Source organism: Scyliorhinus torazame, chromosome 3 (assembly GCF_047496885.1).
Source record: "Scyliorhinus torazame isolate Kashiwa2021f chromosome 3, sScyTor2.1, whole genome shotgun sequence".
NCBI classification, from domain to species: Eukaryota; Metazoa; Chordata; class Chondrichthyes; order Carcharhiniformes; family Scyliorhinidae; genus Scyliorhinus; species Scyliorhinus torazame.
The window spans coordinates 308,029,012-308,044,774 of NC_092709.1; the positions used below are offsets into that span (position 1 = coordinate 308,029,012).

General features: G+C 47.5%; 1 protein-coding gene across 4 annotated transcripts in view; it reads left to right on the forward strand.

Moving 5' to 3' along the window:
• Positions 1–15,763, forward strand: part of ccdc142 (coiled-coil domain containing 142) — a 302,979-nt gene that overhangs the window by 258,865 nt on the left and 28,351 nt on the right. For all 4 annotated transcript variants that reach the window (XM_072497531.1, XM_072497533.1, XM_072497532.1 and 1 more), the window contains 2 exons: positions 10,602–10,716; positions 11,089–11,269. In XM_072497531.1, the coding sequence (XP_072353632.1) occupies positions 10,602–10,716; positions 11,089–11,269 (296 nt within the window). The remainder of the gene's footprint in view (positions 1–10,601; positions 10,717–11,088; positions 11,270–15,763) is intronic.

The window sequence follows — 15,763 nt, forward strand, 5'->3', positions numbered from 1 at the left end:
ATCTCGGGAGGACCACCATTTTAACCGCTTGTACCCTCCCCGCCAATGACAGGGATACCATGTCCCATCTCTTGAAGTCCTCCTCCATCTGTTCCACCAACCGCGTTAAGTTTAACCTATGCAATGTACCCCAATTCTTGGCTATCTGGATCCCCAAGTAGCGAAAGTCCCTTGTTACCTTCCTAAACAGTAAGTCCTCTATTTCTCTGCTCTGCTCCCCTGGATGCACCACAAACAGCTCACTTTTCCCCATGTTCAGCTTATATCCTGAAAATTCTCCAAACTCCCCAAGTATCCACATTATCTCTGGCATCCCCTCCGCCGGGTCTACCACATACACCAATAAATCGTCCGCTCAATCGCCAGTGCAAACAATAATGGAGACAGAGGACATCCCTGCCCCGTCCCTCTATGGAGCCGAAAATACACAGACCCCCGTCCATTCGTGACCACGCTCGCCATCGGGGCCCTATACAGCAGCTGTACCCATCTAATATACTCATCTCCAAAGCCAAATCTCCTCAACACCTCCCACAAATAATCCCACTCCACTGTATCAAATGCTTTCTCGGCATCCATTGCCACCACTATCTCCGCTTCCCCCTCTGGTGGGGGCATCATCATTACCCCTAGCAGCCTCCGTATATTCGTATTCAGCTGTCTCCCCTTCACAAACCCAGTTTGGTCCTCATGGACTACCCCCGGGTCACAATCCTCTATCCTCATTGCCATTACCTTGGCCAGAATCTTAGCGTCTACATTTAGGAGGGAAATAGGTCTATAGGACCCGCATTGCAGCGGGTCTTTTTCCTTCTTTAGGAGAAGCGATATCGTTGCCTCCGACATAGTCGGGGGCAGCTGTCCCCTTTCCTTCGCCTCATTAAAGGTTCTCATCAGTATCGGGGCAAGCAAGTCCACATATTTCCTATAAAATTCGACTGGAAATCCATCCGGTCCCGGAGCCTTCCCCGCCTGCATACTCCTAATTCCTTTCACTACTTCCTCTATCTCGATCTGTGCTCCCAGTCCCACCCTCTCCTGCTCCTCCACCTTAGGAAATTCCAGCCAGTCCAGGAAGCACATCATTCTCTCCTTCCCATCCGGGGGCCGAGCTTCGTATAATCTTTTATAGAATGCCTTGAACACTCCATTCACTCTCTCCGCTCCCCGCTCTATCTCTCCTTCCTCATCCCTCACTCCCCCTATTTCCCTCGCTGCTCCCCTTTTCCTCAATTGATGGGCCAGCAACCTGCTCGCCTTCTCCCCATACTCATACTGTACACCCTGTGCCTTCCTCCACTGTGCTTCTGCAGTACCCGTTGTCAGCAAGTCAAATTCTACGTGTAACCTTTGCCTTTCCCTGTACAGTCCCTCCTCCGGTGCCTCCGCATATTGCCTGTCCACCCTCAGAAGTTTTGCAGCAACCGCTCCCGTTCCCTACTCTCCTGCTTTCCTTTATGTGCCCTTATTGATATCAGCTCCCCTCTAACCACTGCCTTCAGCGCCTCCCAGACCACTCCCACCTGGACCTCCCCGTTATTGAGTTCCAAGTATTTTTCAATGCACCCCCTCACCCTTAGACACACCCCTTTGTCTGCCATAAGTCCATTCTCCAGGGTGGACGCCCTTCTGTTTCCACCCCTATCTCCAAGTCTACCCAATGTGGAGCATGATCCGAAATGGCTATAGCCGTATACTCCGTCCCCCTCACCTTCGGGATCAACGCCCTTCCCAAAACAAAAAAGTCTATTCGCGAATAAACTTTGTGGACATAGGAGAAAAACGAAAACTCCTTACTCCTAGGTCTACTAAATCTCCACGGGTCTACTCCTCCCATCTGCTCCATAAAATCTTTAAGCACCTTGGCTGCAGCCGGCCTCCTTCCAGTCCTGGATCTCGACCTGTCCAACCCTGGCTCCAGCACCGTATTAAAATCTCCCCCCATTACCAACTTTCCCACCTCTAGGTCCGGGATGCGTCCTAGCATGCGCCTCATAAAATTGGCATCATCCCAGTTCGGGGCATATACGTTTACCAAGACCATCGCCTCCCCCTGTAATTTGCCACTCACCATCACGTATCTGCCCCTGCTATCCGCCACTATGGTCTTTGCCTCAAACATAACCTGCTTCCCCACTAGTATAGCCACCCCCCTGTTTTTCGCATCTAGCCCCGAATGAAACACCTGCCCCACCCATCCTTTGCGTAGTCTAACCTGGTCTATAAGTTTCAAGTGCGTCTCTTGTAACATAACCACGTCTGCCTTAAGTTTCTTAAGGTGTGCGAGTACTCGTGCCCTGTTTATCGGCCCGTTCAGCCCTCACATTCCACGTGATCAACCGGGTTGGGGGGCTTTTTACCCCCCCTGTCGATTAGCCATCCCCTTTTTCCAGCTCCTCACCCGGTTCCCACGCAGCTGTGTCCCCCCCAGGTGGTGCCCCCCCACCCACCTCACCCCATTCCGGTTCCCATTCCGGTTCCCCCCTCTCCCCAGCAGCAACAACCCAGTAGCTCCCCCCTCCCACCCCCCCCCCCCCACCCCCCGCTAGATCCCCCACTAGCGTAGTTACACCCCCCATGTTGCTCCCAGAAGTCAGCAAACTCTGGCCGACCTCGGCTTCCCCCCGTGACCTCGGCTCGCACCGTGCGACGCCCCCTCCTTCCTGCTTCCCTATTCCCGCCATAATTATCATAGCGCGGGAACAAAGCCCGCGCTTCCCTTTTGGCCCCGCCCCCCATGGCCAACGCCCCATCTCCTCCACCTCCCTTCCTCCCTCCACCACCACCTGTGGAAGAGAGAAAAGTTACCGCATCGCAGGATTAATAACATAAAACTCATCTTTCCCCCCCTTTTTCCCCCCCTCTTCGCCCCCCATACTCGCCCCACCACTTTGTTTCAAACGTTCTTTTTTAATAACCCGCTTATTCCAGTTTTTCTTCCACAATAAAAGTCCACGCCTCATCCGCCGTCTCAAAGTAGTGGTGCCTCCCTTGATATGTGACCCACAGTCTTGCCGGTTGCAGCATTCCAAATTTTATCTTCTTTTTGTGAAGCACCGCCTTGGCCCGATTAAAGCTCGCCCTCCTTCTCGCCTCCGCACTCCAGTCTTGATATACGCGGATCACCGCGTTCTCCCACCTACTGCTCCGAGTTTTCTTTGCCCATCTAAGGACCATCTCTCTGTCCTTAAAACGGAGGAATCTCACCACTATGGCTCTAGGAACTTCTCCTGCTCTCGGTCCTCGCGCCATCACTCGGTATGCTCCCTCCACCTCCAGCGGACCCGCCCCATTAACGAGTGCAGCATCGTGCTCACATATGCCCCGACTTCTGCTCCTTCTGCACCTTCAGGAAGACCAAGCATCCTTAAATTATTCCTCCTCGCGTTGTTGTCCAGTACCTCCAGTCTTTCCACACATACGACTAGGGAGATCAAAAGCTTTCTGGAAATCCTGATATACCACATCCATTGGCTCCCCGTTGTCGATCGCACTGGTAATGCCCTCAAAAAATTCCACTAAATTAGATAGGCCGACCTGTCCTTTATGAACCCATGCTGCGTCTGCCCAATGGGACAATTTCCATCCAGGTGCCTCGCTATTTCTTCCTTGATGATAGATTCCAGTATCTTCCCTACGACCAAAGTTAAGCTAACTGGCCTAAATTACCCGCTTTCTGCCGACCTCCTTTATTAAACAGAGGTGTCACGTTTGCTAATTTCCAATCCGCCGGGACCACCCCAGAGTCTAGTGAATTTTGGTAAATTATCACTAGTGCATTTGCAATTTCCCTAGCCATCTCTTTTAGTGCCCTGGAATGCATTCCATCAGGGCCAGAAGACTTGTCTACCTTTAGCCCCATTAGCTTGCCCATCACTACTTCCTTGGTGATAACAATCGTCTCAAGGTCCTCACCTGTCAGCCTCATTTCCATCAGTCACTGACATGTTATTAGTGTCTTCCACTGTGAAGACCGACCCAAAAAACCTGTTCAGTTCCTCAGCCATTTCCTCATCTCCCATTATTAAATCTCCCTTCTCATCCTCTAAAGAACCAATATTTACCTTAGCCACTCTTTTTTGTTTTTTATATTTGTAGAAACTTTTACTATCTGTTTTTATATTCTGAGCAAGTTTACTCTCATAATTTATCTTACTCCTCTTTATAGCTAAAGAAGAGTCCTGAATGCAACAAGGGAGGCAAACAATATTGGATTTAAATGAAAATCGCTTATTGTCACAAGTAGGCTTCAAATGAAGTTACTGTGAAAAGCCCCAAGTCGCCACATTTCGGCACCTGTTCGGGGAGGCTGGTACGGGAATTGAACCGTGCTGCTGGCCTGCCTTGGTCTGCTTTAAAAGCCAGCTATTTAGCCCAGTGTGCTAAACCAGCCCCAGGATTTAGTAATGAGCCAGATTTAATTAGTAACCAGATTGTGCATGAACATTTATCAAATAGTGATCATAACATGATTGACTTCAATGTAATGTTTGAAAATGAAAAGCACAAATCAGCAACTAGAATTTTAGATTTGGATAAGCCCATCTTTAATGAGTTGAGACAGAGACTCTCCACAGTAAACTTGGAAAATCTGCTAATGGAGACAGACCCAGATGTAGCATTAGACCACAGAAATCAAGAAGAGAGAGGAGCACTGAGTGGGCAATGGTGAGGTTGCTATCCGTAGCTTGAGGGAATGGAAATTGTCACGTTAAAATGTTCACTATTAAAACATGTCACACTTGATACATGTGAAGCCTCTGTCATGTTAATCTTCACAGCGGGTCTGCCCTTTCCTCACAGCAACTGATCATTACTCTGCTGCCTTGTATAGTGACCCGCTCACAATGCCAACACAGGCCCATCACCATGCAGTGATTTTACACAGACCTTTTGAGGGGGGTACAGGGTGGTCAGGAGAGGGCGGTATGATGGGGGAGAGGGTAGCAAGAGTGAGCGATGGCGGTATAGTGGTGAGCATAGCTACCTTCCAAGCAGTTGACCCGGGATCGATTCCCGGCCATTGCAATAATAATTTGATTGGAAGAAGGGTAGCAAGGATAATCCAGGTAATTACAGGCTGATGAACCTTATTTGGATTTTGTTTAGTGTCACGTGTACTAAGGTACAGTGAAAAGTATTTTCTGCGAGCAGCTCAACAGATCATTAAGTACATGAAAAGAAAAGGAAATAAAAGAAAATACATGATAAGGCAACACAAGGTACACAACGTAACTACATAACACCGGCATCGGGTGAAGCATTCAGGGGTATAGTGTTAATGAGGTCAGTCCATAAGATGGTCGTTTAGGAGTCTGGTAACAGCGGGGCTGAAGCTGTTTTTGAGTCTGTTCGTGCGTGTTCTCAGACTTTTGTATCTCCTGCCCGATGGAAGAAGTTGGAAAAGTGAGTAAGCCGAATGAGAAGGGTCTTTGATTATGCTGCCCTCTTTCCCCAGGCAGCGGGAGGTGTAGATGGAGTCAATGGATGGGAGGTAGGTTCGGGTGATGGATTGGGCTGTGTTCACGACATTCTGAAGTTTCTTGCGGTCTTGGGCCGAACAGTTGCCATACCAGGCAGTGATGCAGCCAGATAGGATGCTTTATATGGTGCATCTGTAAAAGTTGGTAAGAGTTAATGTGGACCTGCTGAATTTCCTTAGTTTCCTGAGGAAGGATAGGCGCTGTTGCGCTTTCTTGGGTCGACGTGAGTGGACCATGACAGAATTTTGGAGATGTGTACCCCTAGGAATTTGAAACTGGTAACCATCTCCACCTCGGTCCCGTTGATGCTGACAGGGGTGCTTACAGTATTTTGCTTTCTGAAGTCAATGACCAGCTCTTTAGTTTTGCTGGCATTGAGGGATAGATTGTTGTCGTTGCACCACTCCACTAGGTTCTCAATCTCCCTCCTGTATTCTGACTCATTATTCGAGATCCGGCCCACTATGGTCGTATCATCAGCAAATTTGTAGATGGAGCTGGACCCAAATTTTGCCATGCAGCCATGTGTGTACAGGGAGTATAGTAGGGGGCTAAGTGCGCAGCCTTGCGGGGCCCCGGTATGGAGTACTATTGTGGAAGAAGTGTTGTTGTTTATTCTTACTAATTGTGGTCTGTGGGTCAGAAAGTCGAGGATCCAGAGTAGTTTTGGAGCTTTGATATGAGCTTGGCTTGGATTATGATGTTGAAGGCAAAGCTGTAGTCAATAAATAGGAGTCTAATTAGGCGTCCTTGTTGTCGAGATGATCTAGAGATGGGTGTAGGACCAAGGAATTGCAGTGGGTCAAGTCGTCAGTGATAGGGAAATTATTGGAGAGGATTCTTCGAGACAGGATTTACTCCCACTTGGAAATGAGTGGCTGTATTAGCGAGAGGCAACATGGTTTTGTAAAGGGGAGATTGTGTCTCACTAACCTGATCGGGTTTTTCAAAGAAGTGAAGAATATGATTAATGAGGGTAGGGCAGTGGATGTTGTCTACATGGATGTAAGGCCTTTGACAAGGTCCCTCATTGCAGACTGGTACAGAAGGTGAAGTTGCACGGGATCAGAGGTGAGCTGGATAAAAGTTGGATACAGAACTGACCCGGTCATAGAAGACAAGAGGGTAACAGTGGATGGGTGCGTTTCTGAATGGAGGGCTGTGACTAGTGGCATTCCTCAGGGATCTGTGCTGGGACCTTTGCTGTTTGTAATATATATAAATGACTTGGAGGAAAATGTAACTGGTTTGATTAGTAAGTTTGCAGACGACACAAAGTGTGGTGGAATTGCGGATAGCGATGAGGACTGTCAGAGTACACAGCAGGATTTAGATTGTTTGGAGACTTGGGCGGAGAGATGGCAGATGGAATTTAATCCAGACAAATGTGAGGTAATGCATTTTGGAAGGTCCAATACAGTTGGGAAATATGGGAATGGCAGAACCCTTCAGAGTTGATAGGCAAAGGGATCTAGATGTACAGGTCCACAGGTCACTGAAAGTGGTAACGCAGGTGGAAAAGGTAGTCAAGAAGGCATACGGCCTTGGAATATAGTGTTCAATTCTGTTTGCCACACTACCAGAAGATTGTGGAGGCTTTGGAGAGGGTACAGAAACGATTTACCAGGATGCTGCTTGGTATGGAGGGCATAAGCTATGAGGAGAGGTTGGAAAAACTTGATTTGTTCTCACTGGAACGATGGAGGTTGAGGGGCGACCTGATAGAAATCTACAAAATCATGAGGGGCATGGACAAAGTGCATAGCCAGACGTTTTTTCCCAGGGTGGAAGAGTCGATTACTAGGGGGCATAGGTTTAAGGTGCGAGGGGGCAACGTTTCAAGGAGATGTATGAGGCAGTTTTTTTTACACAGAGGGTAGTTGGAGCTTGAAACTCGCTGCCATGGGAGGTAGTGGAAGCAGAAACAATAGTGACTTTTAAGAGGCGTTTTGACAAATACATGAATAGGATGGGAATGGAGGGATATTGTCCCCGGAAGGGCAGCATGGTCGGTGCAGGCTTGGAGGGCCAAAGGGCCTGTTCCTGTGCTATAATTTTCTTTGTTCTGCGGCATATGCTGTCCACCAGCTCTTGGAAGGACCAACGCCGCCTATGCATCATGGCCTTCCCTTCTGGCCCCCTCCTCAGCCTGCTGGGCTGTCGGGTCTTGAGGATATGCAGACGCTCCCTACTCATGTGGTACTGCCTCCAGCCTGTGTATTCTTTCATGAATTTAGAGTACCAAATTCATTTTTTCCAAGTAAGGGGCAATATAGCGTGGCCATTCCACCTACCCTGCACATCTTTGGGGTGTGAGGGTGAAACCCACGCAAACACGGGGAGAATGTGCTCATGAGTTACATGCTAGTAGATGGAAAAGGCTACTCACCTCCTCAGTTCCCCTCAGTAGCCATTGCGCCAGCTTCACGCTTTTGAAAAGAGTACTAAATGACACCCACATGCCTTCCTGCTGGGGAGTCGGGTAACTCCCAGGAGGCCACTGCATTTGACTTCAATCTCATTAATGAAATTGAAATGAATGCAAATTAGAGTGAATGATATTCTCATCATTTTTGGGCGAGATCTGGATCACGCCATTGGGAACGAGTCGGGTGAATCGTGAAATCATTCGTTCCCGGTGCGAATCTTGATTTTTGCCCTCTCCAGCTATTCACCCAGTGCGCCCGGATCCACGCCAGGCGCAGCACAGTCACTGAACCATGCCCATAATCTTTCAGAGTTCCCTAGATTCAGGAGTCGTTCCTCTGGATTGGAAAATTGCTCATGTAACACCACTTTTTAAGAAGGGTGAAAGAGGAAAACCATGGAAAACCAGCCAGCCTAACATCTGTGGTGGTGAGGAAATTGTTGGAGTCTATAATCAAGGATAGGGTAACCTTGAAAAAATTCAGTCAATTAGGGAAATCCAGCATGGATTCTTGACAGATAGATCATGCCTTTCAAACCTCATTGAATTTTCTGAAGTGATATGGTAGTGGACAGGGGAATGTCTATGCATGTTGTTTGTATGGACTTCCAGAAGGCATTTTATAAAGTCCCGCATAAGGGATTGTTAGCTAAGGTGGAAGCCCATAGAATTGAGGGCAAATCACTGATATGGCTGGGTTGAGTGGCAGGCAACAGAAAGTAGGGATAATGGATAGGTACTCAAATTGGCAGGATGTGACTAGTGGTGTCCCACAGGGATCTGTGTCAGACCTCAATTGTTCACATTCATTCATTCTATGCATAATGGCATAGAAAGTACTATATCCAAATTTGCTGATGACACAAAATCAGGTGACATTGTAGACAGTGTAGATGACAGCATAAAATTGCAAAGGCATATTGATAGACTAGGTGAATGGGCAAAGCTGTGGCAGATGGATTTTGATGTAAGCAAGTGTGAGGCTATCCATTTTGGACCAAAAAAGGATACATCAGGGTACTTTCTAGATGATATGAAGCTAAATTCAGTGGATGTCCAAAGAGACCTGGGGTTCAGGTGCATAGGTCTTTAAAATGCCACGTGCAGAAAGTAATCAAGCAGATTAATGGAATACGGACCCAGAGGACTGGAGTATAAGGATGCAGAAGTTGTGCTGCAGTTTTACAAAACTCTGGTTCGTCCCCACTTGGAATACTGTGAGCAAATCTAGACACCACACCTTAGGAAGAATATTTTGGCTTCAGAGGGAGTGAAACATCGGGTGACAAAAATGACACCTGGCCTTCAGGGGTTAAGTTATGAGGAGAAATTATACAAACTAGGCCTGTTTTCTCTAAAATTTGGAAGGTTATGGGGTGATCTGATCAAAGTCTTCAAGATATTTACAGGAAAAGACAGGGTAGATAAAGATAAACTGTTTCCACTGGTTGGAGATTCTACAATTAGGGGGCACAGTCTAAAAATTAGGGCCAGACCATTCAGGAGAGATGTTAGGAAGCACTTCTATGCACAAAGGGTGGTAGAAATTTGGAACTCTCTTCCACAATTGAAGCTAGAACAGTTGTTAATTTTAAATCTGAGATAATTTTTTGTTTAGCCAAGTATTAAGGGATGTGGGCCACAGGCAGGTATATGGAGTTAGGCCACACATCCGCCATAAAATCAAAGAATGGTGGAGCAGACTTGAGGGGCTGAATTGCCTACTCCTATTCCTATGTGATGTCCACCACCTAGGACAAAGATAGCAGATGCATTAGAACACCACCACCTTCCCTCCAAGCTGCACATATCTCTGACATGAAATTACATCACTGGTCCTTCATTGTCACTGGGTCAAAAAGCTGAAACTCCCTCCTAACAGCCCTATTCCTGTGCCTACACCAGATGGACTGTAGCAATTCAAGAAGGCTCGCAATCACTTTTTCTAGGGCAATTAGGAATGGGCACAAATGGTGGTCTTGCCAGCGATTCTCACATCCCATGAAAATAGTTTTTTAAAATTCCTAAGACATAATTTCCGATGTTCCCTGAACCCAGTCAACCTCCAGTGTAATCAGACCCTGAGACCATCCATACTTTCTCTCCTGGATCTCTGGAACCCTCTACTAATGATCCAAATTCATGTCCCAGATTTCTTAGAACTCCCATCTCTATTGTTCTTCGTATACCCCCCTACCCCCGCTCTCTGCTCACATGTGCTCCCAGATCCTGGGAACATCAAATAAACCTGAGACCCACCTCCAGTGTGCTCCTCCGCAAGGGCTGATAAATCTGTTTCTGGTAATACTCTGTAGCATAGTAATCTGCCATTATGAACCCTCTGGCTCACTGAGCAATACACAGGATATCTACATGTAATATAATATATCTCTCTTGTTCACATCAACTGCCTCATTAGACACCCCAAATACACCCAAAAAAACAGAAGATCCATGGTTATGAGCTGCAGCCTGAAGTCCAATTAAAATCTAACCTCCTTTAACAGTAATTAAACGTTTTTGTCCTTCGATCACTGATTCATCTTGGCAGCAATGTGGTATATACTCCCTATAATGCACTTTTCATGCACAACACCAAAGAAGATGCATTGGTCGTACAATAAAAACTGTATGTGTGTGCATGCAGATGCAAAACTGCAAACATCACTTCAAATTATGTTCCTTTTACAGACATTCTCAGTGAAGGCACTAACGGTATTTTCAACTAACTGCAAAAGGATGGCTATTGATATATTTGAGCAGACAATGCCTGTGGGAAGACAGTGGAGGATAAATTATCGATCAGGTAATTGGATTCCTCAAACTCTCAAAAGTGCCTTGTGACATTGATGTAATATTTGTTACTTAGCATCATGATATACACCTGATTCACTATCACTCCTTTTACACTATTCGGTATTTGAAAAACAACCATTTGACAGCTGGAAAATAATTAATTCCAGCAAGAAGCAAAAGTAGGAGTTCAGCCCTTACAAGGAAGCCCACAGTGGCACAGCGATAGCGGTGTACACTTCTTTAAGCCAGAACATAACTGGAGCATCAACAATATAGGTTTTAGCAGCAATTTTATACTTTCTCAGCAACCCACCAAACTTCACTCAAGGTGATTAAGTTCTGTTTTACAAATAAAGTGTGAATATTCTTTTTCTCATTTCAGTTGAGCTCCCCAGTAAACCCAATGAATATGCAACTGCTGCTGTGCAGACTGTGATTGGTCAGGTTCTGGAAGGAATTCAACCACTTCCAGAAGATGCTCAAACTATTCCATTAACAGAGGCCTTGACTGCTTTTATGGAGGCCTGGATGGATCATATACTGAGGCAAAAGATAAAATTTAGGTAATCTTCTGCATAATTTTATTATATATTGTGTATCCTGTGAAGAACTTCAAGGTTGGTTACTGCCACACTCAATTTTATCTGGCAAGGCTTAATCACATCTGGCAAAAAACATTTTTTACAATTTCTTCCTAACACTTTCAGCAATTAACTATTTTTTAAAAATCTGTTGGGCTATTATACAGCAAAATAACAACTGAGGTTACAAAAGGAATAAGCCTTGTGGGCATGTGTTAAAAAATTGTAATAGATTGAGTTTGAATTTTTTTTCTTCTCGGTATTAAACTGTGCCATTCATTGTTAGCCATTGGAAATCATGTCACTGAGGTGGCATAGTGGTTAGCACTGCTGATTCACAGCATCAGGGACCCGGGTTCAATTCCGGCCTCGGGTGACTGTGTGGAGTTTGCACTTTCTCCCCGCGTCTGCGTGGGTTTCCTCTGAGTTCTCCGGTTTCCTTCCACAGTCCAAAGATGTGAAGGTTAGGCAGATTGGCCATGCTAAATTGCCCCTTAGTGTCCAGGGATGTGTAGGTTAGGTTAAGGGGTTATTCGGATAGGGCGGGGATGTGGGCTTGGGTGGAGTGCTCTTTTAATAGGGTCGGAGCAGACTTGATGGGCCAAATGGCCTCCTTATGCATTGCAGGGATTCTGTGATTCTAATGACAATATTTTCTTAGCGCTCCATTATAGCTTAATTTTTGAGTGTAACATAATGCTGCGAAAGAAGGATTTAAAATAGTCTCTTACCCCTCATAATTGGAATCCAACTTACCAAAATATAATTTATTGACACAATTCAGGCCTGTTCTATATGATATTGATTTCTAGAGACCTTGACCTGCAATACTGAAAAGATGAATACAGATGTTTCTGTGGTCACACTATACAGTATTCGACAAATTTATTAAGCAAAATTTTGTTATAACAAATTAAATGCCTCCTTGTTGATCCAGGTTTAAAGACCAGGATTACAGTATATCACATGAACATATGCATCATTTGATTTTTTTTGTTCATTCAATAAATGTAAATTAAAGTAATTAGCTCCTTTTCTCTGCTTGAAGGCGGATCTGACCTAGAGCATTGCAATAAGTGAAGCAAGGAGACAAGTCCCAAGAAGGCATTCCAGCTGGAATGGGAATTAAACCTCATGCTGTTGGCACTAATGTGATCCACACTAGCTATCCAGCAAACTGCACCCTATACCTGAGGAGTCCATGTTGCTGTGGCAACGTACACTTCTCGTTGCAAAACGTAGGCTGGAACTATGGATAGCGTTGGTAGAGACTCCAATTTCTTTCCATCCCATGGCTGACCAGGGCACAGTGGTTAGCACTGCTGCCTCACAGCGCCACAGATTTGGGCTTGATTCTAACCTTGGGCGACTGTGTGGAGTTTGCACATTCTCATCCTTTTTGCGATCTTTTCCTCCTGGTGCTGCGGTTTCCTCCCTCAGTCCCAAAAGATGTTCAGGTTAGGTGGATTGGCCATGCTAAATTGCCCCTTAGTGTCCAAATGTTAGGTGGAGTTACAGGATGGGGGGTGGCCCTAGGTATAGCGCTTTTTTTTAATTCAAATTTTTACATATTTTCAACAAACCCCCTTACAGAAAAAAGAAAAACACAGAACACATAAATAAACATCTTACAACTACATCACGAATTCCCCCAATATACAAACCCCCCCATTAAGCAATAAAAAGCACAGTAGAAAACACAAAGTACATCCTCTCTCTCTCCCACCCCGTTCCCTCTGGGTTGCTGCTGCTGCTGACCACTTCCTAACGCCCCGCTAGAAAGTCTAGGAACGGTTGCCACCGCCTGAAGAACCCTTGCACAGACCCTCTCAAGGCAAATTTTACCCTCTCCAATTTAATGAACCCTGCCATGTCGCTGATCCAGGCTTCCACGCTCGGGGGCCTCGCATCCTTCCACTGAAGAAGAATCCTCCGCCGGGCTACCAGGATGCAAAGGCCAGAATACTGGCCTCTTTCGCCTCCTGCACTCCCAGCTCATCCGATACCCCAAATAGTGCTAATCCCCAGCTTGGCTTAACCTGGGTGTTCACCACCTTAGACATCGTCCTCGCAATACCCCTCCAGAACCCATCCAGAGCCGGGCACGCCCAGAACATATGGGTATGATTTGCTGGGCTCCCCGAGCACCTCCCACACCTGTCTTCCACCCCAAAGAACCTGCTCAGCCTCGCCCCTGTCATATGCGCTCTATGAAGAACCTTAAATTGTATCAGGCTAAGCCTGGCACAAGAGGAGGAAGAATTAACCTTACCCAGGGCGTCTGCCCACGTACCCTCGTCTATCTCCTCCCCAAGCTCCTCCTCCCATTTACCCTTTAGCTCCTCCACCGAGGTCTCCTCCTCCTCCTGCATCTCCAGGCAGATCGCCGAGACCCTGCCCTCTCCAACCCACACCCCCGAGAGCAACCTATCCTGGCTCCTGAGTGCTGGAAACAGCGGGAACTCCCTCACCCGTCGTCTTACAAACGCCCTTACCTGCATGTACCTGAAGGCATTTACGGGGGGAAGCCGAATGTTTCCTCCAGCGCCCCAAGGCTCGCAAACGTCCCATCTAAAAACAGGTCCCCCATCCTTCTAATTCATGCCCTGTGCCAGCTCAGGAACCCTCCATCCATTCTCCCTGGGACGAACCGATGGTTTTCCCGGATCGGGGACCAAACCGAAGCCTCTACCTCACCCCTGTGGCGCCTCCACTGCACCAAATTTTCAAAGTCGCCGCCACCACTGGGCTCGAGGTGCACCTAGTCGGCGGGAGCGGCAGCAGTGCTGTCGCTAGTGCTCCCAGACTCGTGCTCACACAGGACTATATCTCCAGCCTCTTCCACGCCGGCCCCTCCCCCTCCATTACCCACTTGCGTATCATCGCCACATTGACAGCCCAGTAATACCCACACAGATTAGGTAACGCTAACCCTCCTCTGTCCCTACTCCGCTCCAGAAACACCCTTCTCACCCTCGGGGTCTTTTTCGCCCACATGAATCCCATGATGCTCCTACTGACCCGCTGAAAAAAGGCCTTAGGAATCAGGATGGGGAGGCACTGGAATGTAAAAAGGAACCTCGAGAGCACCGTCATCTTCACCGACTGTACCCTACCCGCCAAGGAGATTGGATTGGATTGGATTTGTTTATTGTCGCGTGTACCGAGGGACAGTGAAAAGTATTTTTCTGCGAGCTGCTCAACAGATCATTAAGTACATGAGAAGAAAAGGGAATAAAAGAAAATACATAATAGGGAAACACAATATATACAATGTAACTACACAAGCACTGGCATCGGATGAAGCATACAGGGTGTAGTGTTAATGAAGTCAGTCCATAAGAGGGTCATTTAGGAGTCTGGTAACAGTGGGGAAGAAGCTGTTTTTGAGTCTGTTCGTGCGTGTTCTCAGACTTCTGTATCTCCTGCCCGATGGAAGAAGTTGGAAGAGTGAGTAAGCCGGGTGGGAGGGATCTTTGATTATACTGCCCGCTTTCCCCAGGCAGCGGGAGGTGTAGATGGAGTCAAAGGATGGGAGGCAGGTTCGTGTGATGGACTGGGCGGTGTTCACGACTCTCTGAAGTTTCTTGCGGTCCTGGGCCGAGCAGTTGCCATACCAGGCTGTGATGCAGCCCGATAGGTTGCTTTCTATGGTGCATCTGTAAAAGTTGGTAAGAGTCAATGTGGACATGCCGAATTTCCTTAGTTTCCTGAGGAAGTATAGGCGCTGTTGTGCTTTCTTGGTGGTAGCGTCGACATGGGCGGACCAGGACAGATTTTTGGAGATGTGAACCCCTAGGAATTTGAAACTGCTAATCATCTCCACCTTGGCCCCGTTGATACTTACAGGGGTGTGTACAGTACTTTGTTTCCTGAAGTCAATTACCAGCTCTTCCCACCTTTTAAACTCCTCCATCTGCTCCACCAGCCTCGTCAAGTTGAGCTTGTGTAGGGCTCCCCAGCTCCTGGCCACCTGGATCCCCAGATACCGAAAACTCCTTTCCGCCCTCTTCAGTGGAAGCTCGTCTATCCCCCTTCCCTGGTCCCCTGGGTGTACCACGAAGAGCTCACTCTTCCCCACGTTGAGCTTATACCCGGATAAGTCCCCAAACGCCCTGAGGATCCGCATCACCTCCGGCATCCCCCCCACTGGGTCCGCCACATACAGTAACATCGGCATACAACGAAACCCGGTGTCTTCGTGTCCCCCCCCCCCCCCCCCCCCCCCCCCTCCCCTCCCCCCAGACCAGTCCCCTCCAGTTCCTGGACCCTCTTAGAGCCAAAGGCTCAATTGCCAATGCAAATAGCAAGGGGGATAGGGGGCACCCCGCCTCGTCCCCGGTATAGCTGAAAGTATTCCGACCTCCTCCGATTCGTGGCCACACTCGCCACCGGGGCTTCGTAAAGTAGCCTAACCCAACTAATGAACCCCTCCCCGAACCCAAACCTCCTCAACACTTCCCAGAGGTACCCCCA